This window comes from Medicago truncatula, chromosome 7 (assembly GCF_003473485.1).
Source record: "Medicago truncatula cultivar Jemalong A17 chromosome 7, MtrunA17r5.0-ANR, whole genome shotgun sequence".
Lineage (NCBI taxonomy): Eukaryota > Viridiplantae > Streptophyta > Magnoliopsida > Fabales > Fabaceae > Medicago > Medicago truncatula.
Window position 1 is genome coordinate 54,594,918 of NC_053048.1, and position 24,687 is coordinate 54,619,604.

General features: G+C 32.9%; 2 protein-coding genes across 3 annotated transcripts; one reads left to right on the plus strand and one right to left on the minus strand.

The window, feature by feature from the left end:
* Positions 1-982: 982 nt before the first annotated feature.
* Positions 983-8,996, minus strand: LOC25499680 (mediator of RNA polymerase II transcription subunit 14). Of its 2 annotated transcripts, none has more exons than XM_024770609.2 (8): positions 8,543-8,996; positions 7,153-8,229; positions 6,541-6,635; positions 6,275-6,449; positions 5,255-6,140; positions 4,143-5,152; positions 2,484-3,538; positions 983-2,220 (listed from the first exon to the last, which is right to left on the minus strand). In XM_024770609.2, exons 1-8 carry the CDS (start codon positions 8,756-8,758, stop codon positions 1,419-1,421), a joined length of 5,316 nt encoding a protein of 1,771 aa, XP_024626377.1. In that variant the 5' UTR covers positions 8,759-8,996; the 3' UTR covers positions 983-1,418. The 2 variants fall into 2 exon arrangements, with proteins under 2 accessions (XP_024626377.1, XP_013450527.1); XM_013595073.3 differs by having other exon boundaries at positions 6,541-6,638.
* A 12,519-nt stretch (positions 8,997-21,515) lies between these two features.
* Positions 21,516-22,478, plus strand: LOC25499681 (wound-induced protein). The gene is made up of 2 exons (XM_013595074.3): positions 21,516-21,940; positions 22,078-22,478. The coding sequence occupies exons 1-2, from the start codon at positions 21,551-21,553 to the stop codon at positions 22,294-22,296; spliced, it is 609 nt and encodes a 202-aa protein (XP_013450528.1). The 5' UTR covers positions 21,516-21,550; the 3' UTR covers positions 22,297-22,478.
* Positions 22,479-24,687: the final 2,209 nt, after the last annotated feature.

Sequence of the window (24,687 nt, forward strand, 5' to 3'; positions counted from 1 at the left end):
ATGTGGTTTGGAAAGGAAGGATGAATTGGAAGAAGTGATAAAATAAAAAAATCTAAGTTTAAACTTGTGCTTTTAGAAGGAAAGTTTAAATCTGAATAGTGTGCAGTTATATAAAATGCTTTTAAATTAATTTTTACATCAACAACCATGGTTCTTGTCTTTGAAGCACATGCTTGCAATGTGAATTTGATGAGGCACTCGTTAAGCGACTTCTACTACAGGCAATTTCGTAGCGATACAGAATACTATTATTATTAATGGGGAAGACGCCAAAAAACTTGATAGTGTAGAACTGTATGTAGCTAATGAAAAGAAGAAAATGGTCTTTGTTGCAATTTCTACTATGTGGAGGTTTAATTTAGAAAAAAGGTCTTTGTTGCAATTTAACCTAACGGTGGTTGGTTGTGATATACAAGGAAACACTATTTTACTATGCATGATTTTTAATTTGAATACTTTTCCAATTATGGTTTGTTTATATCAAGTTTCTAAAGAATAATCGCCAAATTATTTATATCAGAATTACTTTTATTTTAATCCATAATAAACAGGTCATATTGCTATTGAATTTTAACATGAAAATGCATCTTACAAGCATTTATTTAAGGAAAAAATCGAACTATTTTTTTTTTTTGTTGGGTGGAGGGAGTGACAAATAGACAGGCGATAATGGAAATAAACAGGCGATAATGGTTTGATGTTCCTTCAATGAGAGTAAAGGTTCTTTCTTCTTACTAAACAAGTAAGTATAACAATTTTTTTTTAGAAAAAAAATAGAAAAACATTTCCACTGGTGACACACAGCTGGTTGATGGCTAGAACCACGATACACAATTGAAGACATGGCCAGTAGTATATGTGTGGGTATACTACAATTTTTCTGTTCCATGTGTTAAACAATGGCACGGTCACAGGCCAGATGGATTTAAAATTAAATAAATGTGCACCAAATCTTTCAACAGCTTGCAAGAGCAAGTTTGAGTATAGAAGTCGAGCATAACAAATTGCTTTAACTAATCTATTCATTTGAGATGTCATATGTACATGAAAATCCACCAACATTATAACAACAATAAAATCCACCAACCAGAAGTTAAAACTTACATGCTACACTACAGCAAAATATTGTACAACCTATGTCGAATCTTATGATCTGAGAACCGTCAAATGCTCATTTTAAATGTCAGTAATCTAAAATTGGTGCTCTCAAATCTAAGCTCGAATTTCAAATGCCAATCTTACGAGTTCTATCAAAATCATTTGTAATCACCAGTGCTTCTACTCCATTATTACAGCAAAGGCCATGCTTTGCTTAACAGAGCATGGCATGGTTTCCATACCATACTAAACTATGTATATTGACCGCACTAACCCAACATAAATATAAAGAGATATAACCTCTGCCAAAAATAACAAAATCATGTTGCTCCAGAGCTGGCTGTGGCTCCACTCCCATCTCTAAGCCCTTGAATGCACATATGCAAATTTCTTTGCACACTATCTGCAACTAGTTTCAACCTACCTTGACTTACATCGGCTGCTGAGCTCGCACTAACCTCTACTGTCCGTGCCACCCTCTGTTTGCACTTCTCCCAATCATCAACACGCGACCAACATGCCCTACCACCATGGCTACCACTCATGCCAAGAAAGGATACATTAAGACTTTCACCAAATGAATATCTCAACCTTACTGAAACACAGTAAGGCAGCCAGGCAGCACCACCAGCAGCATTGACGTGCGGGATGTGAGCAGAATCAAGAACAACAGTAAGTGCAAAATCAACAGAATTATGCAGACGATCATAATGGATGTTGCTTCTAAATGCAGATGAGCTCTCTGAATTCTCGTCCGCGTTCAACCCAGCATGATTTTCAAGACATAATTCAATTCGCGGTTTTTGAGCTGAAACAACATCTCCAACTTGTGCCTGAGATAATCCCTTCTTCCAAGCAATTAGTTTCAAGAATTCTCTCAAAACTGGTATGGGTAAGGTGAGCATGGTTATGAACGAAGCAACACGTGAAGCATCATAGGGCTCAGATGCCACCCGACGGCTGAAGTAGTCGCATATTTCACTTATTTCAGATGGACTGAGTTCCTCTGGTGCAGGATTGGAATTTTGTTGCTGCTGCTGCTGTTGGTGGTGAAAGCGTTTTACACTTAACACCTGCAGAAGAAGCTGAACTCTGTGGACACTAACAGCAAATACATATCCCCTGCAGAAAGATGAAAAGACAGACACTCTTAATAAATAATTGGTAGGCAAGAGGGATGCTGAATCAACTGAAAACTGGACATGTTGTAATCAAAACTAAGGGGACAAGATCGAACTTGTACAAATAATAAAGGATCAAAATTATTATTTTTGGCCAACTAAAACTTTATAAGTCATAAAGTATCAATATGAACAACCATTGACATGGAAAAGTTAATTTGATGTATCATGTTCAAACTAAAGTTAACAAAAAAAAGGACTTACCCAACAAAAAAACGCAATGCAGGCTGCTCAGGGTCCAAGTTCAAAAGGGCACCTTCATTGTCCTTCAAGATGGATCCTAGGATCTCTTTCAAAAGATCTGGTAACTGGGCAAATAGCCATAGCACTCCAAGATACTTGAGAATGCCTCTCAAAACCTTTTTGAGGGCAACAAGAGGAACCCAACCACCTCCATATCCTCCGTCGTCACCGAGGCCGATAATGGCTGTGTTCAACTCACCTCTGACATGTGCCGGGACAACTGTTCCAGGTGGCCTTCGAAGAGGTACAGCTGATGTCATCAAAGCTAAGTTTGAAGAGCCTGCTAAAGCGTTTCCCATACGGTTTAAACTAGCTACTTGGTTTCCTGTCCTAGACATTGCAGCAGAGTTTATTCTGTTCCCGTTTGCAGCCATTGACTGGGTCCCTGAATTTGGGTTTGGACTGTTTGAACTGGTTAGCCCACCTGCCTGTTGTCCTGTAAAACTAGGATCCAATCCATTCAATTCCTGGGCCACATGTTCCATGATAAAAGGCCGAAACTGGGGGCATGGTAATGATCCTCCAGAAGGACGGCCCTCTTTAGGAGGTGTGGCAGGTTGCAACCACACCTGATCTCCTGCAAAGCAACGCATATCAACTGCAAACTGTTTCCGGTACATAATTCGTATCCAGTAAGGACCACGGAGCACGACAGAGACATCAAAGGGCAAAAGTGAACTTGGAACAATGCCTGGGCCAGTACGGCCAGCAGCAGCTAACATTGAAAGATTTTGGTTAGAGATACCACTAGCATTAGAAACGGAAGTATTTGCTCCAAGACCAGAAGCAGGCTGACCAACATTAGTGGCTGAAGTTGAACTACCAAGAAGAAGTCCTTGTGATGATGTATAACCGGTCTGTTTGGGGAAAGAAGATATAATGGCTGCGACGCCCGGAACAGGACCAGCTCGTGCTGGCCTGGTTGCCGCTGCGAGAGCATGCAATGGCCCTGCAGTCAGACGAATGCAATCCAGAAGCGATGAAACTTCAGCTCCATTTATGAAGTCTTCTAAAAACTGTACAGAATACAAGCAATGTAGTAAATATATAGGCCTGGGATTTTTTTGGGATTGGTCGGGAATCACATTGGACAATAATTCATAAACCTATTATATACAAAAGACAGCTTTCCATAAAGTGACTGGTTTCTTATTACTATATAACTTATTACCATTTACCACTGAAATATCACAAATAAAATTGCATCAAGCTGATATCAGCCAACATAACCATAAAAAACTGATGTACTGCACATTCTAGTTTATGATGCATAAACAGGTCAACAGGTGAACATTTTCCATGGTAGTTAGGGTAGTATAAATAAGCAGAGTAAGCATGAAATGGGTACAGTCAAAGGAGAACAATACCTTGAAGGATCGTGGAAATTGAATCTGGTGAAAGGGGGGTTAACACAAGAAAAATGGGGTAGAGTGGGTTGGGAGGGAAGAAACAATCATGACGGATTATTGTGGCATTCATAAACTCTTATAATTTAACATAATCTGAAGCATGATAGAAGAATATGAGTATCTATTACTGGCACAAGGAATACAATTTTTTTGGGGGAAACTAGGGACAGCAGCAATCAAATAGCAATCAGTTGAAGCAAAATTAACAAACCTTGGTATGAGGCCAAAGTTGATCAGGAGATACATGCATTGTGCAACCCTCTTTACCGGATTCCCACTCAACAACAAAACGAGCAAGAACACCTGAACCAAAGCTAAACCACAAGCTCATCAGTCCAACTGCCTCAATTCTAAATGCCCTTCTCATCTGTAGTTTGTCAGCAGTATCTGAAGCAGTCTTGACACCGGATATTTTGACATCAGAATTTGTAAGGAACTCTTCTGACTTCTCATCTGCTCGTATGCCAAGCAATTTCCGCATGCCAATGGAAAATGTTCTAGCATTGGCAAGCCTTTGGATATCAGCCACTAATTTCTTTATGCTATCTTTCTCAACAGATTGATAACTCAAAACAACACCATCTGGATCATAATGTATATGTGAATCTATATCAGATGTATTAGCAATTCGAACACCAGAACCCCATGATGTGTTACTACTACCTTTCTGAAGCTCCCATAAATCCCTGAAATGCTGATCATCGATTTTAACATCCCAATACATACAACCAGGTCTGCCAAGCCGCAAAAATATATGTTGCCATGAATCACCTCTGGCAAATGGAAGTCGAAACCAAATGTTAGAGGATACCCTTCGTAAACCCACTTCTTCAACATACGATATCTCTAATGCATCCATCTGGCTGGTTAACCTAGCATGTTTAATGCATAGTGAACTATGCCTGACCACATGAAGAAGAGCCGCTACATAAATGCTAGAAGGAGCATTTCCCTTATTTGCTTCTGCAATTAAACTTCCATAACTGCACCCTTCAGCTTTGGGAATTATTTCTGGGGTTATACTGCTTTGTGGCAAAGCCAATTGAGAGCTACATGCATCTAAAATCTTTCTTCTCTTGCAGATTCCTTGATTTTTGACAAACTCTTGAAGAGATGGAATCAAATTTAACATATCTGATGCCGTTCGCTTACGAGATTTTTTATCTTGTTCGGAGATAACATCTTCGCTAGTGCTAAAGTTAACTGTGTCCAGTCCCTGGGCTGTAAACATTCAATTTGCTAGAGTCATATATGGTTTAAAGAAAGGTAGAAAAATTTAACAGCATGAGTATACTAGATGAATACACAAAGAAAGTATCTTACATACGAGAGTTGTGGCACATGAACTAGATCCGTTAGGTCTGGAACTAGGTGCGGACATTCGAGAGTTAATCGGCCAGGAAGGAGATAATAGAGATGAACGACTTCCAGATAAAGCATCATTAGCAGTGTCTTCATCCATTGGAGTAGAGGAACTAATGTCAACTGAATGCGGAGATTTAACAGAAGCCAAATCCTGTTCAGACTTTGAGGCAGATAGCTTTTTCCCAACAGCGCTCCTTCCATGTCCAGTAGGAACTGAGCCAACAGAACTGGATTGAACTGGACCCTTCACATTGCCTGATGAGAACAGGGAACTATTATAGTGGATATTTCCAGCCTTTAAACTCTGACTGTTTATTGGGAGAGAACCATAATGAGAAGGAAGTGATGAATTCAACGGTGAAGAAATATTTTGAACAGGGAATGGTGGCGCAGAAGACCCTTTCTCAAGTCCAAAAACATCGTCAACCAGTGATGAAAAACCTGACGGATGATGGCCTCTAGCAGTGTGCATGGAATTCTGAAGGCGGGTATCAGAATAGAGCCCATGCCCAGACATTTGATTTGGACAGGCAGCATTGGGCAAAATGGAATGCAACTTTGCCCAGTCCACCAGGCTTAAATTCATTTCATCTTCAAGCACCTGCATCTGTGCTATATCAATTTTCTTGAACCGCAGCACCTGATTAAGGTCACCAAATATTTTGTCTTTTCCAGATGGATCTGGTTCAGTCTCTAACAACTTAAACAAGGGTTTAAAATTTTTATCAAGTTGCATAAGCAGGAAGTAAGAGCTTCCACAGTCTGGAAATCCCATCATCAGCACAGTTGAACCATTCGACAAGGTTTTGGGTGTTTTGACTGTGTTCAATCCATGCTCATAAACCTGCAAGGGTGGCCCATAATCCATAAATCTTAGGGAAGCTGGTGATCTGAATAAAAGTAAGCTAAAAGACAGTCCAAACTGATTTAGAGATTTTTCTTTGAAACACAAATGGAGAGAGTAACAAGAAAATGTACCTCAAGGCCCAAAACCCTTCCAATAGATGCAAATAAGTGCAACATACTTTTGCTTCTCAAGCTTAGGAAGACTTCAGCTGCAGTAATAGATCCCTGATTTAAAGCTTCTTCACATTCTAACAAGGCAGAAGAAACAACTATATTTTGTGATGATTGAAGAAGGAATCGGCCATTCCTGAATAAAAAACAGGGAAATTGGTTTGAAAATGCCTAGATTAAAATGCAAGAGATTAGGGAAAAAAAAACAAGTGAGTGAAATAAGGTACCTGATACTAATTCCAAGAGTAAAAAAAGAAGAGCCATAAGCACGCACGTGCAGTACCTCGTTCCCCTCAGAATCCTTATCGCATCTCTTATTATCCTTCTACAGACAGAACATATCTTAATTTTAAAACCCATCAAGATTAAATAAAGGTATGCATAAGATTACCCACAGAAAATCCATAAGGTGCCATAAATGAAAACATAAAATTGCAACAGCAGTTAGCATGGCATAGATTATTGGTCAAGTGGTTAACAGTATTGCACTGAAAAACACGTGCATATCAACAAAGTAAACCCCAAACCATTGGCTGGTAATGCAGATACAAGATACCAGATTCACAGTTTACAAAACTACAAACATTTCCTGCATGAGCAATTATGAAGCAAAGTAATTGCAACGCTAGTATGCTATAATGCTAAACAAGAAAGAAAATAACAATGATCAGAACTTTCAGAATTAGAACTCTAGTAGAGTTCTATGAAACGAAAAGAATGTGAAGTAAAACCTCTAAAACTGTGACAACAAACAAGGACATTAAAAACCCCTCAAAAGAGTCGTTTAACAGAAAGCCCAATGCAAATTACCACTTTAAAATTTCTTCAATAAATCTAACCTGCTTATATTCAATATCAGGTTCACCCATATGAGACTGGAGCACAACGTCATCTGCTGTTCTAAAGACCTGAACATTTTTTATCAGTTCTGTTTTAATTTCTAATAGCCGAGTATATCTATTGCAACAAATAGCTCTTAATAGCAGCCTCTCTACATCAATACAATTCTGGTCTAAGAAAAACTCTGCCTCCTTGCCAGCTAACGGATCTATGACAAAGATACTGTGGGTGCACTTTATCTGAAGGTCTGGTCCAGGTTCAATTTTTATAAATGGACAAGCACCTGAATCAGACACACCAGCATTTTTGTCAAAATCTAACCAGTAAATAATTTTTAACCCCGGAGTTCGTAGACCAGACGAATCAGATTCCCCGTCAGGATTCTGCACAGAACTTGAACTTGCCCCATGACCAGAGCCACCATCAGATATGAGCTCAAACCGAATTGCATCTTTCCATCTTCCCTGTCGAAGGAATTGCACTTGCCTTATTACTGTGTCCATGACAAGTGCAACACACAGCTCGTGAAGAACTGTGTACAATATTGAAAATGGGTTTTCGGCCGCTGCCATTCGTCTCTCTAGATCATCTCCAAGCACATGTCGCCGTAGTTCTTCCAGTTTCACAGTTTTATTTTTTTCACCGACAAGCAGCTCCAAATGCAATATTCTCCACAAGGACATGTGTCCTCGGTACCCAAGTGTCAATAAAACCTGAAACTCTCCATTCACCCTAACCATTGCAGTGCCATCGGAAACTTTTATATCAGAAATTTCTTTGGGAAGAGAAACTTCAAGCAATTTGGACCGAACAAGCATGTCCAGCTTCTTCAAAGCAGGCTTTTGCTTATCTTCGGTCAAAGCATACTGAGAACCAACATCTTCAATACACTTTGGCAAACGCTCGTAACTCCCCGTGAGAAGAATTTCAATGGCGGATGGAACATCATAAACCGGAGCCCGAGCTTGCTGAAGCCCCTCGTGCATGAAAAACAACGAATCCGCAGCCTGAGTAAAACACATGTCGTGATTCGAAACAGTTGAAGACAGTTGCTGACAGTGCTGTATCAAAGGAACCTGAAAAGCCACAAATTATTAGCAAATCATCGCATATACAAACTCTCTTTCTCTTACTCTAACACTAAATGTTATCATTATCATAATCATATCATACATGACCAACACAATTTTATTTTTAATTTTTAATAACAAATATTATTAAAAGAAGATCAGGACTCGTAAGAGCCCACCAACACAATCATCATATCATACATAAATTCATAACATAACACACACACATTACATAACAATTAGTAACACAATAAACAATAACAAAGATGAAATTCAATAACATTGGGATTAAAAATAGAAATGAGATGAAAAAATTGACCTGTTGGCACCATTTGGAGAGGACATTGAGACGGATCATACGTTGCTGAGTCTTGGTAAGAAATTTGAGCATGCTAATCTTCTTATCGGAATCGGATAATTCGGTGGACCTGCATTTATCAACAAGCTCTTTAAGCGAATTGTATGAATCTTGAGCGGCACGAGTAACGAGGGTGGATAACTCCACCGTCTGTTGCCCTAACTCCGCCGTAGCCATTGATTTCGATTGTTCAATTCTAGGGTTCTTCTTGATCTGTTAATGCATCGAAATCAAATTAGGGTTTTAGGTCAAAAAGACAACGGTTAATTTTTGAACCGTTGTCAATTAGGAGCAAAGGAAAGACGAAGAAGAAGAAGAAGAACGCGCTCTTTCGTGATTCCGCACTCTCTCTCTTCTCTCTCTCTCTCTCTCGCTTTCTCACTCTATCTCTGGGCTTGTGTCTCACGGTGCTCTCTCATGTTTCTCTCTCCTTTTATATATTACTTTATTTGAACAAATACTTGGATTTTCTTACACCTTTTTTTTTTTCTTCTCAATGTGTTTTAGATTTTAGATTTTGATGTTGATAGCTAATGTTATTTGGTGCAACTTTTTTATGGAACATGTGTTAAAGAATTTTATTTTATTTTTTTAAAATGCGTTAAAGAATAATTTTATTTTTTTTTTGGTCTTAGATGAAGTGGTAATCCACTGAAAATAAACTCACACACAACTGTGAGATCCCGGGTTCGAACCCGGGTCATGACGTCCGGCCTTGCAATTTCGGCCTTGCAATGGCGTTAAAGAATAATTAATTATTGGTTATATGGTGATCACATTTTATACAAATGTTGTAAGTAAGATAAATAAGGTAAATATTAACGTTTTTATAAGTTTTTAATTTCATTTTTCTATACGAGTTTACTTATCTTTTTAGTTCTTTGATTACAACGGTGGCTTCCACGTGATCACGTGTTAGAGGGATATTACTAGAAGAGATAAGGTTAATTTTATAGTTTATTGCAGTTTTTGTATTATTTTTTTATTGGTGAAGATTTTTACTATATGAGTTTAATAATATTTGTTTCTCTAAGATTTGTCATTTTTAATTTGTTAAGTTTGGCTTTAAGGTTGTCATCAAACCCTTGACAGCCTTTGTCAAACATTGTTGTTGTCCAACTCATCGATTCGATAATAAGGTTTCCTTTTCGATGGTAAGTATGTGATAATTAGCATCCAGAACAATGAATTTAATTACCTGAGTCAGTGTTTTTTCAATGCTAAACGTGAATCGTGGAATCTAAGTAATATTGTTTCTTTCAATTCAACATATTAACTCCTTATGATCTTCGTCTTTATTAAGAACCAAATCCAACTTTTTGACTTGTTTTTCTAATGACATTATCAAGCAAACAACCAACTAGAAGAAGAAGTCACCTAGTTTTGCAAGTATTTTGACTATTATAATCAAAATTAATGATTTTCATGAGTTATTATTAAAAGCAATATTATAATTTTTTTAGACTATTCAAAATATTTTTTGAAAAGAAAAATCAAACTACATCAAGAGGAATAAAACATTCGGGGGATTCATAGTTCAAGATAGTGGGGACAAATTGGTACTAACGCGACATTTGTATGATTGAAAGAAGTCATCTAATTTTGCAAGAAGTCATCTAATTTTGCAAGAAAGTCTTCATTTGCATGTATTTTGACCGTTATAGTCAAAAATTAATGATTTTCATGAGTTATTAAAAGCAATATTTTAATTTTCTTAGATTATTCAAAATATTTTTTGAAAAGAAAGATCAAACTACAAAGGTTGGTCGAGAGGAATAAAACATTTGGGGGATTCATAGTTCAATATAGTGGGGACAAATTGGTACTGACGCGACATTTGTATGATTGAAAGAAGACAACAATGCGTTATATATATATTGCTCGATTATGTCTTTTTGTCCTTTCGTTTGAGTTAAGATCTCTCTATTTTGGATCTCATCCATTTATTCCATTTGAAGATATAAAGACACAATAAAATTTGTAAATAATTAATGATAATGGAACCCACTTGTTGGTAGAACCTACAATTTATGTTTTGTTTATATCTCTTACCAAATTGCAATCTTCATTTATAAGATAGGATCCAAACTCCTCTTATTTATATGTTTATTTTCAAATTTAGACATTCCTTTTTAATATCATTCCTTAAATAAGGTTACTTTTACGATTTTGGAAACCTTCTTTTTATATATATTTTTCTAAAATTACTATGAAACTTTTTCCTTGAGTTTACTCCTCTTCAATGTATTAGATTCACCACTTTTTACTTGTTACACAACAAATTTGAGGTCAACACCAAGCGTGCTAGACAATTATTAAACAATGTCAAATCTTTCCTTATTGTCGTTAAACTCGTCAATTCAAATCTTATGGTTTCCTTCTCGATGATGAGAATATTTGAATCGGCATCTTGAACAATACATTTAAATTTGTTGACTTGGATGATCCCCAAAATGACGTTTATTCCTTGTTGAACAATAATCTTGTAATCCAGACATCATTATTTGTTTCAATTAAACATATTTGTGATTTTCAACTTTATTTAGAACCTATCTCGATTATGTGATAACTTGTTTTCTCAATAATTGTGTCAAGATGACCGATCAATGAGTTTTTGTAGTTGGCAAACATGTGGATTAACACCGACTATTTGATGTTGGTTAATGCTTTCAACTCCAATTTTGTTGTACTTTGGCCTTTGAGGATCCGTTGGAGTAATTGCATGGTTATGACTAGAATGATTAATTCATCTTGTACTCATATTCAAGGGAGAGAAACTTGACAGCGGATGCGTTGACCAAAAATGGTCAAAGCTTGCCCTTGTTTTTTTCTTCTCAATATTGGAGTAATTATTCTCCTTTTCTTGCTGCTTTTCTCCGGAGAGATAGCATTCATTTGCCTTTCCCGAGAAAAACATTTATGTAATCTTGTTTTATAAAGGGTACAAGCTCCCTCTCGGTGTATTGATCTTTTGTGCTTTGATAAAAATAAAAAAATAAAAAGATTAATAGGCTTTTACCCCCCTGTTATATGGGGGTCTTTTGGTATACTCCCCTATAAAAAAAAACTTGGAGATTCTTCCTTGTAAAATGAAGATTTTTTGGTTTGCACCCCTGAACCAATCTGACTGTGCACATAAGCTGACATGGGACGCTGACTGTATAAAATTGAATATTTGGCATGTTGACTTGGCTTTTTTATTTTTTTTCCAATTTTTTAATTCCATTAGAATTTTTTTATTAAACTAGTTACAAACCCGTGCTTCGCACGGGTTCAATAACGTTTTTGATAAAAAAAAAAAAAAAAATCGAAAGAAGATATGTTAAAACGACGGAACATTATAATTCATCATAAAATATGTATGGGTTGGTTCCAAAGCATTATAAAGATCTGCTGTAGAAAAAGGGCATGTTCTATTTTGTTCAAAAGATTAGGAAAACAACATTATAATTAACATGATACTAATTTGAACCAATGAAGGAACCAATAATGTGCAGATTAACGTTACATAATAGTTAGGTTTATAAAAGAGACTCCAAGTGTCAAAGACTAACTAAAAAGAGATTTTTGCCAATATTTACATCAGACAAAATGAAAAGAACAAATGACATCCCAAAGTCAAAATAGTTTACGATTACAGTCCAAAGCGATACGTCAAAATAGTAGAAGTTCAAATAGTTCAGCAGCAAATATCTACTTTAGAACAACTCGAACGTGCAAGTTCTTCGGTGACTTTTCGAGACCAAATATGAGCTTACCACCTTCTATCATCACACGTTCTCTGCAGAAATTGATCCATAGCCCACCCAAGTATTTTTCATAGCTTGCTCTTTCGGCGGTAATGAGACGACACTTATACTTTCTCTGCATGCGAATATAGTTACATATAATTTATAAAATAAAGGTAGCTTAACTGATTTAAGCTAAAGAAAATGTATCATGACTTCTAATTTATCTTCCTATTATCTTCCTATAAAGTCTAGATAAATACATGTATGTGCATTATATGAACCCCGTTGACCAATTAACATTGTTGAAACAAATGGAAATTAAGCATCACTCCCGCATGTGCATCTATAGCTAGCACCATTTGACATTGATGTCTTCGAACATTTGGTGCAACTCTTATAATACCATCCAAACTGGTTAGGATTGAATTTAGTTGTTTTCCAAATAGTGATGAAGTATGTATCCTAATCCAAATTATGCACATGAAATAAAGAATAATGCAATATATATTTTTAACTTGTGCATCAAAAAACTCAAAGCATGTTCGTGCATAAAAAAAGCAGACCATGACTAAGTTTATAAATTCAGTAATTGGCCTAACCTGAGGCAGATTGAAAAAATCGTTGTACAAAGTACGTTGAGAAGAAGCCGAACTCTAACTTAAGTTATGACTGATACTTTGACTCTGAGCTTGAGAAGTGTTAAGGTCACGACAACAATTCAAGAAACATGGTCAAAAAACAATCAAATCAGATTGTGAAATAATAAGTTACTCTAATACTATATTTTGAAATCATAATGCAAACTTACTAAGTCTTAAACTTCTCAACAACCGGATAATGTAGGTTGATGAGCAGCCTCGAACCTGACCAATTGTTACATATATTTGGGTTGCCAATGACTACAAAATGGAAGAACTCAAGGTAAATAGATGGTAAATGATCAAGCTACGGAGTATTTTTCCCATAGTGTTACATCAACTATATTCTCACTGCATAAGGAAAGACATCTTTCAGGTCATTATCAAACTTATACAAAATTCTATCATCTGATGTTGACAAATTAGAAAATAATACCTTTTATCTTTCAACACAATGTTCGTACACGGTTTCTTTCTAGTCCCAATTGGTGTTGTCTTGACAATCTCATGAAGAAGCCCGATGATTTCTTAAAAAAAATATTACATCTATAATAATATTATAATCGGAGAAAACAAAGAAATAAATTAAAGCACATAACTATATCATATAAAATGTCAGATTTGAATTTTCCATCTTGAATTTCCTTAAATGACTTAAAACGAAATTCATGAGTAAGAACGTTAGTTAACTTGTCATACTTCTGCACCTTTGTATCAGAACCAAAAACAACCCTAAAGAGATTAAATACAATGTCATTATCAAACACATGACAATTATACAAAGTATAAGTCTTGTTTTCCTCGATCAAAGTCATTCAATGCTCCAATTCTCTATACCGAGTTATTACATGAACTCGATCACCCTAAATTCGAGAAAGAAACCAAAAAATGTAAATAAATCAAAATGTACACTAATAAGTAACATTGATAAATCATAAATGAAATTACAACAAATCTTAACCAACTCATCTAATCTTTGCATCACAAATAATGAGCTTCATATGTTGATTCTCATTACTACCATTTACAATCCAAGAATCCAGCACTCCAAATCCTATTTTCCAAATGTCCAAATCATTTTTTAGATCCTTAATGTAGTCATAATCCCTTGACATCGAAAGTCCTATATAAAGATACAATAATACATCATTTAATTTTATTCCCTTTGTTCATTCTGTTATCGAAAGAAGCTAACATATTCCTATGTGATCAATTTTTGTATCATCAAATCAACCTGATCTTAAATGCACAAATTTCTGAATCATCAACTTTTTGGACGTCAATGATATGACCAAAACAAATTTCACCAATCAACTTTTGTACGGCTCAATCATATAGGAAAGAATAAACCAAATATGAAAATTGTTATGGCTTTATGATTACTCACAAAAACTAAAATAACCCACATACATCAATTTTTTTTCAACCACAGTACCAGAAGTTAAAATAACAATTGTGTCAAAACCTTATCATGAGCTAAAATTCAATCATCATGATTTATCAATGTTACTTATTAGTGTACATTTTGGTGTCTTTCAAAAAGATAAGAATTTATATTATATGATATTATATTTGTTACATTATTGGTGCCATGGAAACATATATGTTTAGTTTTTTCGAATAAGAAAAAGATATGCATAGTTTGTTACAATATAAGGGTGCAAAATATATATATAAGTATAATTTTCTAGGCATCTAGACCTTTTTTGAAGATAAGAATAAAAATAATCATACGCATTATGCAACGTCAAAAAAAATTATACGCAGTAGCGTAACAAAAAAACAGACACATATAAAGTATTACTCTAAGCGCTAATATGTGTGTTCGTATATATTTGCGAGGTTGAAGAAAGAAAATAAAAATATTTGGTATCATTAAATGACAGCGTGAATAAAAATATTTGTGAGGTTGTGATGATTAAACGATATTGAATTTAAATTTATAAGTGATAAAAAGATAATAAAATTCCTTTGAAAAAAAGGTAATAAAATTAAATGGGACCTCCTTAAAAATAATTAAATGGAACGATTCCAAAAAAAATTAAATGGAAGAAAAAATCATATTGAAATATAATATTAAAAAATAAAAGAAAAGGTTCCCAGTGTGAGTTGAAAAGATGTGCTTTTGAAATAAATTGTCGAGAAGTAGTTTTTTAAAGTAACATTCAACAACTTTTGGCCAAAGCTCATTCCATTCAATTTTATGCATTAAAAAAAAATTACTTTTTGTAGTAAGTACTTAATTGATATTGTGTTTGTGTTTGACCTAACTTCTCCTTAAAAATGTAGAAAAGTTGGAAAAATGCCGGGTCAAACGATACCTTATTCTCCTACAACGGCAATGTAGAAACAACTGAATTTGGGACAAAAAATTGAAAAATAGTTAAAAACATAAAAATTGGAAATAAAATATTTGGTATCATTTAATGACAGCGTGAATAAAAATATTTGTGGAGTTGTGATGATTAAACAATATTGAAATTAAATATATAAGCGATAAAAAGATAATAAAATTAAATGGAACATCCTTAAAAAATTAAATGGAACGGTTCAAAAAAAAAGTGAAATGGAAGGAAAAAAACATATTGAAATATAATATTAAACAATAAAAGAAAAGGTTCCCAGCGTGAGTTAAAAAGAGGTGCTTGTGAAATAAATTGTCGAGAGGTAGTTTTTTTAAAGTAACATTCAACAACTTTTGGCCAAAGCTCATTCCATTCAATTTTATGCATTCAAAAAAATTACTTTTTTTTAGTAAGTAAACAGCGTGAGTTAAAAAGAGGTGCTTGTGAAATAAATTATCGAGAAGTAATTTTTAAAGTAACATTCAACAATTTTTGGCCAAAGCTCATTCCATTCAATTTTATGCATTCAAAAAAATTACTTTTTTTTAGTAAGTAATTAATTGATACTATGTTTGACCTAACTTCTCCTTAAAAATGTAGAAAAGTTGAAAAAAAAACCGGGTCAAGCGATACCTTAATCTTCTACAACGACAATGTAGAAGCAACTGAATTTGGGATAAAAAATTGAAAAATAGTTAAAGTTATCAAAAATATAAAAATTATAAAATAATTAAAAAATTGTGAGGGGCAAAATGGGAAATGCACCCATATAATGGTGAGGTGGCAACAACACAATTACAAAAATACCCCTCCTAGGGGCAAAATGGGAAATTTATAGGGCATCAACTTTAATAGTAGTATATAGAAACTTAATTGATTTTTTTTTTATTTCCTTTTCATCTTCATCTTCTTCCTCACTCTCTTTTTTCAATCTCCTTCTAACATCTTTTTTTCCAGCAACACAACAATCTCTTCTTCTCTTCTTTCATGGTTGTTCCAATTCATCCCCTTCTTATCAATTTTCAATTTTTGGATCACAGCAACAACACAACAACATCACATCATTAACAACAACAACACAAAAATTTTCTTTAACCCAATTTCAAACCAGAAAAACAAAATCAAATGGAATTTGAATCGGAAACAACAACAACTTCTTTAAAAACAAATCATCAAATCAAAAATCAACCCAGATGGCTTCCTCTTCCAATCGAAAATCAAACCTAAGTGGTTAAAAATCAATTCCATGTATGAAGAATCAAAAACTCATATTCAAAAATCCTCTCTTTCAAAATTCGAAAATTCTCTCTTTCAATTTCTTGATTGTGTTGTTGTGTTGCTGTTTCTTGATTGGAGGGTATGATTTGGCAGAAAAGAAATAGAGAGAAGAGAAGAGAAAGAAGAAGAAAAGGAATAACAAAAAGAGAGAAGGTGGGAGAGAATAGAAGGAAGAAGAGAATGATGAAGATAATAGAAGGAAGAAGAAAAGAAAGAAGATAAACAGAGAAGGTGGGAGAGAAGAGAAGAAAAGGAAGAAGAGAGAAGGTGATTTACGCTAGAGAAGAAGAGAGAAAAAGAAATGTGATTTTTTTTTTAATTTATCATTAAGGGTATTTTAAGTATTTCATCTTTTTAACATAATTTTAAAAACAAAAAATAAAAAATTATGACGTGTCATTGCCATTTCACCCATCACTACACAGTCAGCGTGCCACATCAGCTCATTAATCCAAAGAATCTTCATTTTAAAAGGGGGAATCTCCAAGTTTTTTTTTTTTTATAGGGGGGTATACCAAAAGTCTCCCAAATGGCAGGGGGGTAAAAGCCTATTAACCCAAAAAAATATGATTTTTTTTCCTTCACACATATTATATACTTCATCCGTCCCAAATTGTATGACGTTTTGGGCATTTCACACATATTAAGAAATGTAATTAATATTGTGTGGGAAAAATATATTATGAGTTGTTTTATAAAATTGTCCTCAATAAATGATATGAGAAAGATAAATGAAGGAAATGAAAGAAAATAGAGTAATAAATAGTTAAGGATATAATAGGAAAAGTAACATTAATTTTTCATTGGTATTGTAAAACGACATACAATTTGGGACAAATATTTTTCTAAAGTGACATACAATTTGGGACGGAGGGAGTAATTAAATCACATTAACTAATTATGTTTAATTTAGGTCAAATGCATCTAATGATCCTTTAAGTTTTTCATTTTTCTCAAAGTGGTCCTTTAAGTTTCAAAAGTCCAAACAAGTCATTTTAGTTTTTGAATTGTTTCAGACAAGTCCTATTATAGATAGCATAATTGGTAATTTGCTTCCTTGAACTCATCTTTGGTACCAAATATGGCTCCTAACACCCACTTAAAATTAACCATCTTTTTAGGAATGACAAATGGTGGATAATGCTCTTTGTTGCTATCATCTAAATCATCACCATCATCCTCTAAAATGACATGTTTGAAACGATTCAAAAACTAAAATGATTTGTTTGAGACTTTAAAAACTTAAAGGACGACTTTGAGAAAAACGAAAAACTTAAAGGACCATTAGAACATTTGACCTTTAATTTATTTTCAATTGATTTTTTTTTTTAGGGAATTTATTTTCAATTGATAATAAGTGGATGATCGGTTTAATCATTGTGGAGATGTTGTAAGATCATTGCATCAATTCAAAAAGCAAATATGTTATAGTGCTCGCCAGAAGAAAAAAATCAACAAAAAAAATGTTTGATTTTCTTTTTCCCTTCCAATTGCGATGCTTTGTTTTTCCTTTCTTTCCCTGGCCTTTTTGCTCTTTTTGTTGGTTTTGTCTCCAATCCAATTTTACTTTCCTGATTATTAAATATGTTTTTGATCCCTATAAATATATCAAATATTTGTTTTAGTTCATTTAAAAAGTGTCTTCAACTTTTAGTTTCTATTTTGATGTCAAATATTGTATTTTTTTAAAAATTGTGCAGAAATGTATAAAATATTATAAATATCTCTTCCAAAAAAAAAAGAATTTTTTAACAAAACATAAATTAAATATAATTTTTTAACCACCAAAAATATAAAAATTAATATTTAATTCATATTTTGATAAAAATTTATAATTTTTTTTGGATTTTTTTTTTTTATAATATTATAAATTTTTCTGTAAAATTTTATTTAAAAATATGAATTTTACATATGAGTTTACATAAAAAGGATCCGGGCCATGGTGATTCAGAGTCCTATGCTATTGGATCTAGTATTATTTATCAGTTATCTTTATATTCCAACTTCGAGGTGAAGTTTGGTAGGAGACAAGCGAACATGGTTGCTCATTCTTCAGTTAAGACGGCCTGTTCTTGGGCTAGTCACCGTATTTTTATTCTCATCCTTCTTGTATTGAACATTGGTTGATTAATGATAATAATTAACTTTGTTTTGGTAAAAAAAAAGAGGGATCAAAAGTGAAGACGGAAATTTTTTGGTGGACAACAAAAAGTTAACAAATTTATAGAGACCAAAAACATATTTAACCCTAAAAAAAAAAAAAAAAAAAGATGTACCATGCTAAAAGAGAGGTCCACAATACAACCAGTATAAAAATAAAATTCGATGTTCTAGGAAAAGGCCATTAAGTAAATATTATTTGAAAGACCGATGTTACTTGCTACATATACATATGTAACTACACATAGAACAAAACTTTGAGAGTTTGATATAGTAGTAAAATAATGTGCATTAAAATAGGAGGTTATGGGTTTTGCTGGATCAGGTTTTGATGCTGTAAAGTTAGTATGCAGTTTTCAATCTCAGCTGATTATCTCAGATCAAACGGTTGAGATTGAAAACTGTGTATTTCCAATTAAAACAATCCTGACCTTCCCATTGTGATCAGACGGCTGTAATTAATTACAGCACACTGCTCTGATAATAGGGAATCCTGTTTCGGATTTCACCTACTCTTTTAGTTTGAAGGTTTTTTTCATCTTAAATTGAAAAATCGTCCATCCATCATAAATTTTTCAAAAGAGGAAAGAAGTTTAAGTGTCAGATAATTATGGCACATGATTTTATTCACAAATTGATCAATATAAACAAGATTGATATACTTTATAAGAAACATTTTTTTTTTTGGTACAAATATAAGAACCATTTTTACTTTTACTATTAACTACTATTTCATATAAACATGTGATACAGGTGATACAATCTCTTAATCATTTGATGAGAGGTTCATTCTTAGTTAATTTGTGTTACAATATCAGATTCAGTCAATATAGTTTTAATTTTTAACAAATGTCTTTAAGATACGTTGTTAGCATAACTTTTTTTATTCTTTTCAAAATTAAGTGATGTAACTTTTTTTAATGACACAAGAAAGCTGCATGGCCGGGAGAAAAAACAAATTAATTAAAGTTGAACAAAAAGAGTAAAGATCCTCTCCATTCTTATCCTTATTCCTTTATTCAATTTAGAGAAATAAAGATACTTAAATTTTTACAATAAATAAATAAATATTAATTTTAGAATCTACAATCTATTTTCTGTATATCTCTTTTTATTTGACATCCTCCATTTATTTTTATATGATTGTTGACCAATTATCATCATACTAGTAAAATACTAGTAATGATTACCTTCTCTTCCTTATCTTGCTACAAATCTACTTGTAAATCACTTGAATAATTAAATCTGGTGCATATTCATATGAAACAACAATACGACATTAAACAATGCTAGAATAAATAATGTTAGAGAATCGATTCTTTTTATTAGTTTTCACTATATTTGTCTTTAATTATAAGACTATTTAAAAATAAAAATAAAAGGTGTTTATCCTTATATATAACTACAAATTTTTCGATGCATTCATTACTATTTTTTCAAGTATACCCCTTATTATTACTACCAATTGTCTTATAAGATAGAAAATCAACACCGAGTACATTTATACATAAATGATAATTTAGTAATAATTATATATTTTTTAGATTAATTTATTATTCCAACATTTTTTTAATATTTTTAATTTTTGTAAACTATTTATGTATTAAAGAAAAGAGAGTAATTGTTTACATCTCAACTATCAAGGTTTAATCTCGTTTTTACTAATAAATTTATCATTTTTGTTCTCTTATATAACAATTAAAAAAAAGAGAGAGAGAATTAAATGAAGAGAGTCCATTTTCATAATGTTTGGAATTTCTATGCTGGTAGTATTAAACTTAGCTAGTGTTGAGCATGATGCAACACATTAGACAGCAGGACCGTACCGATAAAATTGTAGGCCATGTTCAAATATTTAATCGAGATCCCTAATGAAAAATCAAGATTTTTTTAATCAATAGTAATCATTTATTTAAGTTGTAATGACCTAATAGTTGTATATGTAATTAAAAAAAAATTATATTTTGTCCAAATCACACAAATGCTTAGAATTGAACCTTAAAACCAAAGACTCAAATGCATTCAATTTTACCACCAAACCATTACAAGGTGTCTATTGATTTTTTTTTTATATTTTATTATATATATTTATGACTTTTGGATGCTATATTAGAAAGAAAATAAAAAACTGAGGCTCCTAAAATTGCAAGGTCCGGCACCGTAGCTCACCTTGCGCTTGCTAAGGGTCGGGCCTGTTAGACAAATAACTTGATTTATTAACACTTCGAATCCATTTTGATTGACTTATTTTTTAGCTTAAAAAAATTATATATGTAAATAAATAAATTTTATTTTAATTTATAAGTTCTGATTAACAAAAATTGTATCTTCATAAATTGTTTTCCATAAACTATCTTTAACAAACTTATAAATAATAGGCAAAAACTTATTTATTTACATTAATTTTTTTTTTCTTTTCATAAACTCAAAAACAAATCAATACAAATCGGGTCCTTAACCAATAGAACACTCTTAGCCGCCGCCATGATATTTTTATTCATTCATGTATCCATATATCTTACTAGTTCTCTTAGACCCGTCATCTAATATTAATAACCACCAATCAACCCCACATGCATTTATCGATAATTAATTGGATATATCCAAAATCACACAAGTATTACCTCATACTATCATCATCAAATAGCTAGCCGCCACATGCACATGGGTATATGTCAAGTGTCACCATGCCTAGTCAATATCGTGACAAAAATAAATCTTATTCAATTATACCAATGGAAAGTGATGGTTACCTATTTTTCTATATAAACAGAGAAACAAACACAGGGGAAAATATCAAATTGTATTAGATTAGACATGGGAAAATTAGCGGTATTAATACTGGTGTGTTTGATTGCAGCAACGATTGCAGAACAATGCGGTAGACAAGCTGGAGGAAAAACATGTCCAAACAACCTTTGTTGCAGCCAATACGGTTACTGTGGTACCACAGATGAATACTGTGGTCCGAACTGTCAGAGTAACTGTCATGGCAGTAGTGGTGGTGGTGAAAGTGCTTCTAATGTTCGTGCCACATATCATTACTATCAACCAGATCAACATGGATGGGACTTAAACGCTGTAAGTGCTTATTGTTCAACTTGGGATGCAAGCAAACCTTACTCATGGCGTAGCAAGTATGGTTGGACTGCTTTTTGTGGCCCTGTTGGACCTCGTGGTCAAGCTTCTTGTGGAAAGTGTCTCAGGGTAACAACTAATTAGAACCAATTCTATTACTTTTTGTGATATCTTCTTCAGATCATAGTTCAATTGATTAAATCATGATTTTTAGTTTCTTATTCCGATGAATTGATATGTAGTTGAATGTAAATGTGATGATGCAGGTGACAAATTCAGGTACAGGAGCACAGGAAACAGTGAGAATTGTAGATCAATGCAGCAATGGAGGGTTGGATTTGGATGTGGGAGTGTTTAACAGAATCGACACAGATGGCAGAGGATACCAACAGGGACATCTTATTGTAAGCTATCAGTTTGTGGATTGTGGGAATGAGCTAGACATAACCAACCCTTTGTTCTCCATCATTGATGCTAAACAATAAAATGCTCAAATATTGTTAGAAAAATCCTGTGTTTGTAATAGAGTTTGATACTAGAGTCTTTCTGTTTTGAAAGAGAAGTATTCAAACATATGCTCCGAATAAAACTATACTTATGGATTAATTGGTTATCCTTAAGAAATGAAAATTTACATGATCATTATCTTGATCTCTCTATTTATGTACATGGTCTCTCTTTGAATCAAAATGGCCAGTTATATGGTTGAATAGAAAATTCTACACAGGTGGAGTCACATTACGACCTCACAACCTCTCTCAGCAACTTTTTACACCTGTTTGGTAACACATCTCAATTAGCTTATAGCTTATAAGCTCGTTTGATAAAAAAAGTTTTCTTTAGTAATACTTTTTCATCATGAACTTATAAACTATTTTTCAGAAGTTATTCCAAATAGCGTTTGAGTTTATAGCTTCTCATATTTTATCCCATTTTTACCCTTATTATTTTAATTCAAATCCATGTTTACCCTTTATAATTTATTACACCTTCAAAGAAAAAATGCTACTGGACAACTCTATTGTCATATACCTCCGCTAAACTAAAAAAGTAATATACATACCTCCACTGTGTGTTTTTATTTAAATGATAATATACCTCACTTTTTTTTTCCATTCTTTTGAACCGTATAAAATTGTTTTAATAATTCATTGGTTAAAAAATGCTACTGGACAACTCTAATATGATTGATAATGCATTGATTTAATAATTCAGTAAAATGAATTTCAAGAAGGTCCCTTAAAAAAAATCAAGAAGATATTATTCATTGTGACTGTCAATTATTGCTTTTTTTTAGGAAACTATCAATTATCGTTAATAATACATATAATACCTTTTTTTTTTTTTTTGTGGTTAGACGAAATTGCAAAACCATTATAAACTCACACACATAAGTGGAGGTACCGGGGTTCGAACCCCGGTCATGGCATCCGGCCTAACAATGTCGACATTTTGCCAGTTGAGCTAGGACTTCTGGATACATATAATACCCTTTAATATCAATTTTTATTTTATTTGTACATATCAATTTATATAAACTTTATTACATATTAATAATACCATTTTATGTCATTTTACATTTATCAGCTAGTTGAACCGCTGATTTTACCAAACACTTCAATTAGTTTATAAGCTATCAGTCATCAACTATAAGTTATCAGCTATAAGCTATCAGTTATCAGCTATCAGCTATAAGCTGGCTTATCAGCTATAAGCTATTTCAGTCATCAGCTATAAGCTATCAGTCATCAGCTATCAGCTATAAGCTATTTCAGTCATCAGCTATAAGCTATCAGCTAGCTTATCAGCTATCCGTTGTTTTTACCAAACAGAGTTCAAATTTATTTCGATAGACAATCTCTCTTAGGTATTAATTATTATTAAATAGTACAAACTAAAGTTGGTCAAAGAAAATTGATCTATGTGTTCATTTTTTTTGGTGAACATCAATTTTTATTTATACTTGAGATTGAATTAATATATATTTAAACACATTTTAACATTTGGAACTTAGGAGTATTATGTAAAAAAAAAATTAATTTTTATACGCATCTTAATATTTTAGACTCTGTTAGGATTCAAGAATAGAAATAATTGATAAATTTAATATATTTTTTTTTTTTACTTTTTAAAATTTTAATATATTGAATGCATTATTTTTAACAAATGATACTTGTTAACATTTTTCATTTTTTAATACTAGTATTTGATATGATTCAAAGGATTTTTCTTAAACTTAGCTGGGACTTGTGAACTATTTATAATTTTTTTTTGAGGGATTGTCATTTCTAATTAAACATTTTTCATCATAACTTATGACTATACATAATAACGAGTTTTAGAAAGGAGAAAGTCTTTGTTAGGCACATACTCAACACCTCAATTTTGAGCAAACACGCACATAAAACTAACAAAAACAAATAAAAAGTATTTAATCACATCAATTGATATATTAGAATTTTATTTTTCTTTAATTTTTTCATGCTTTTGTGAGTGTGTCCAAATATTTTTATTTGAGTTTATGTCCAACCAAACGTGCCTAAAAAAATAATATAATTTTGTTTCTGATTAACTTTCACAATAGCTGATTAAATGCTCAGGAAACAGTAAGAACTATTGATCAGTGCAGCAGTGGGGACTTGGATTTGGATATTGGTGTGGAAGAACAGGGAATCTTTTTGAACAGCCTGTTATGTTCCAAAAGCTAAACAACGGGAATGGCCATGCTCAAGGCAATCAATCTTATTGCCAAATATGAATTTGTGAACTGTGGTGACTAATTAATCAATTATCCGTGTAATTCACCTTAATAATTATTCCTCGCGTCTTATATATATAAAGAACGATCAAGATGTATTTTTATTTTTATTTTATTT

What these genes read in the sequence shown, in the direction of transcription:
- LOC25499680 (XM_013595073.3), bottom strand. Translation starts at nt 8,758, where the DNA reads ATGGCTACGGCGGAGTTAGGGCAACAGACGGTGGAGTTATCCACCCTC. An exon ending in TCTCCAAATGGTGCCAACAG is followed by an intron (nt 8,230 to 8,542) that starts GTCAATTTTTTC and finishes GTGGCTTTTCAG; the next exon opens with GTTCCTTTGATACAGCACTG. An exon ending in AACTTTGGCCTCATACCAAG is followed by an intron (nt 3,539 to 4,142) that starts GTTTGTTAATTT and finishes TATTCTGTACAG; the next exon opens with TTTTTAGAAGACTTCATAAA.
- LOC25499681 (XM_013595074.3), top strand. Translation starts at nt 21,551, where the DNA reads ATGGGAAAATTAGCGGTATTAATACTGGTGTGTTTGATTGCAGCAACG. An exon ending in CTTGTGGAAAGTGTCTCAGG is followed by an intron (nt 21,941 to 22,077) that starts GTAACAACTAAT and finishes GTGATGATGCAG; the next exon opens with GTGACAAATTCAGGTACAGG.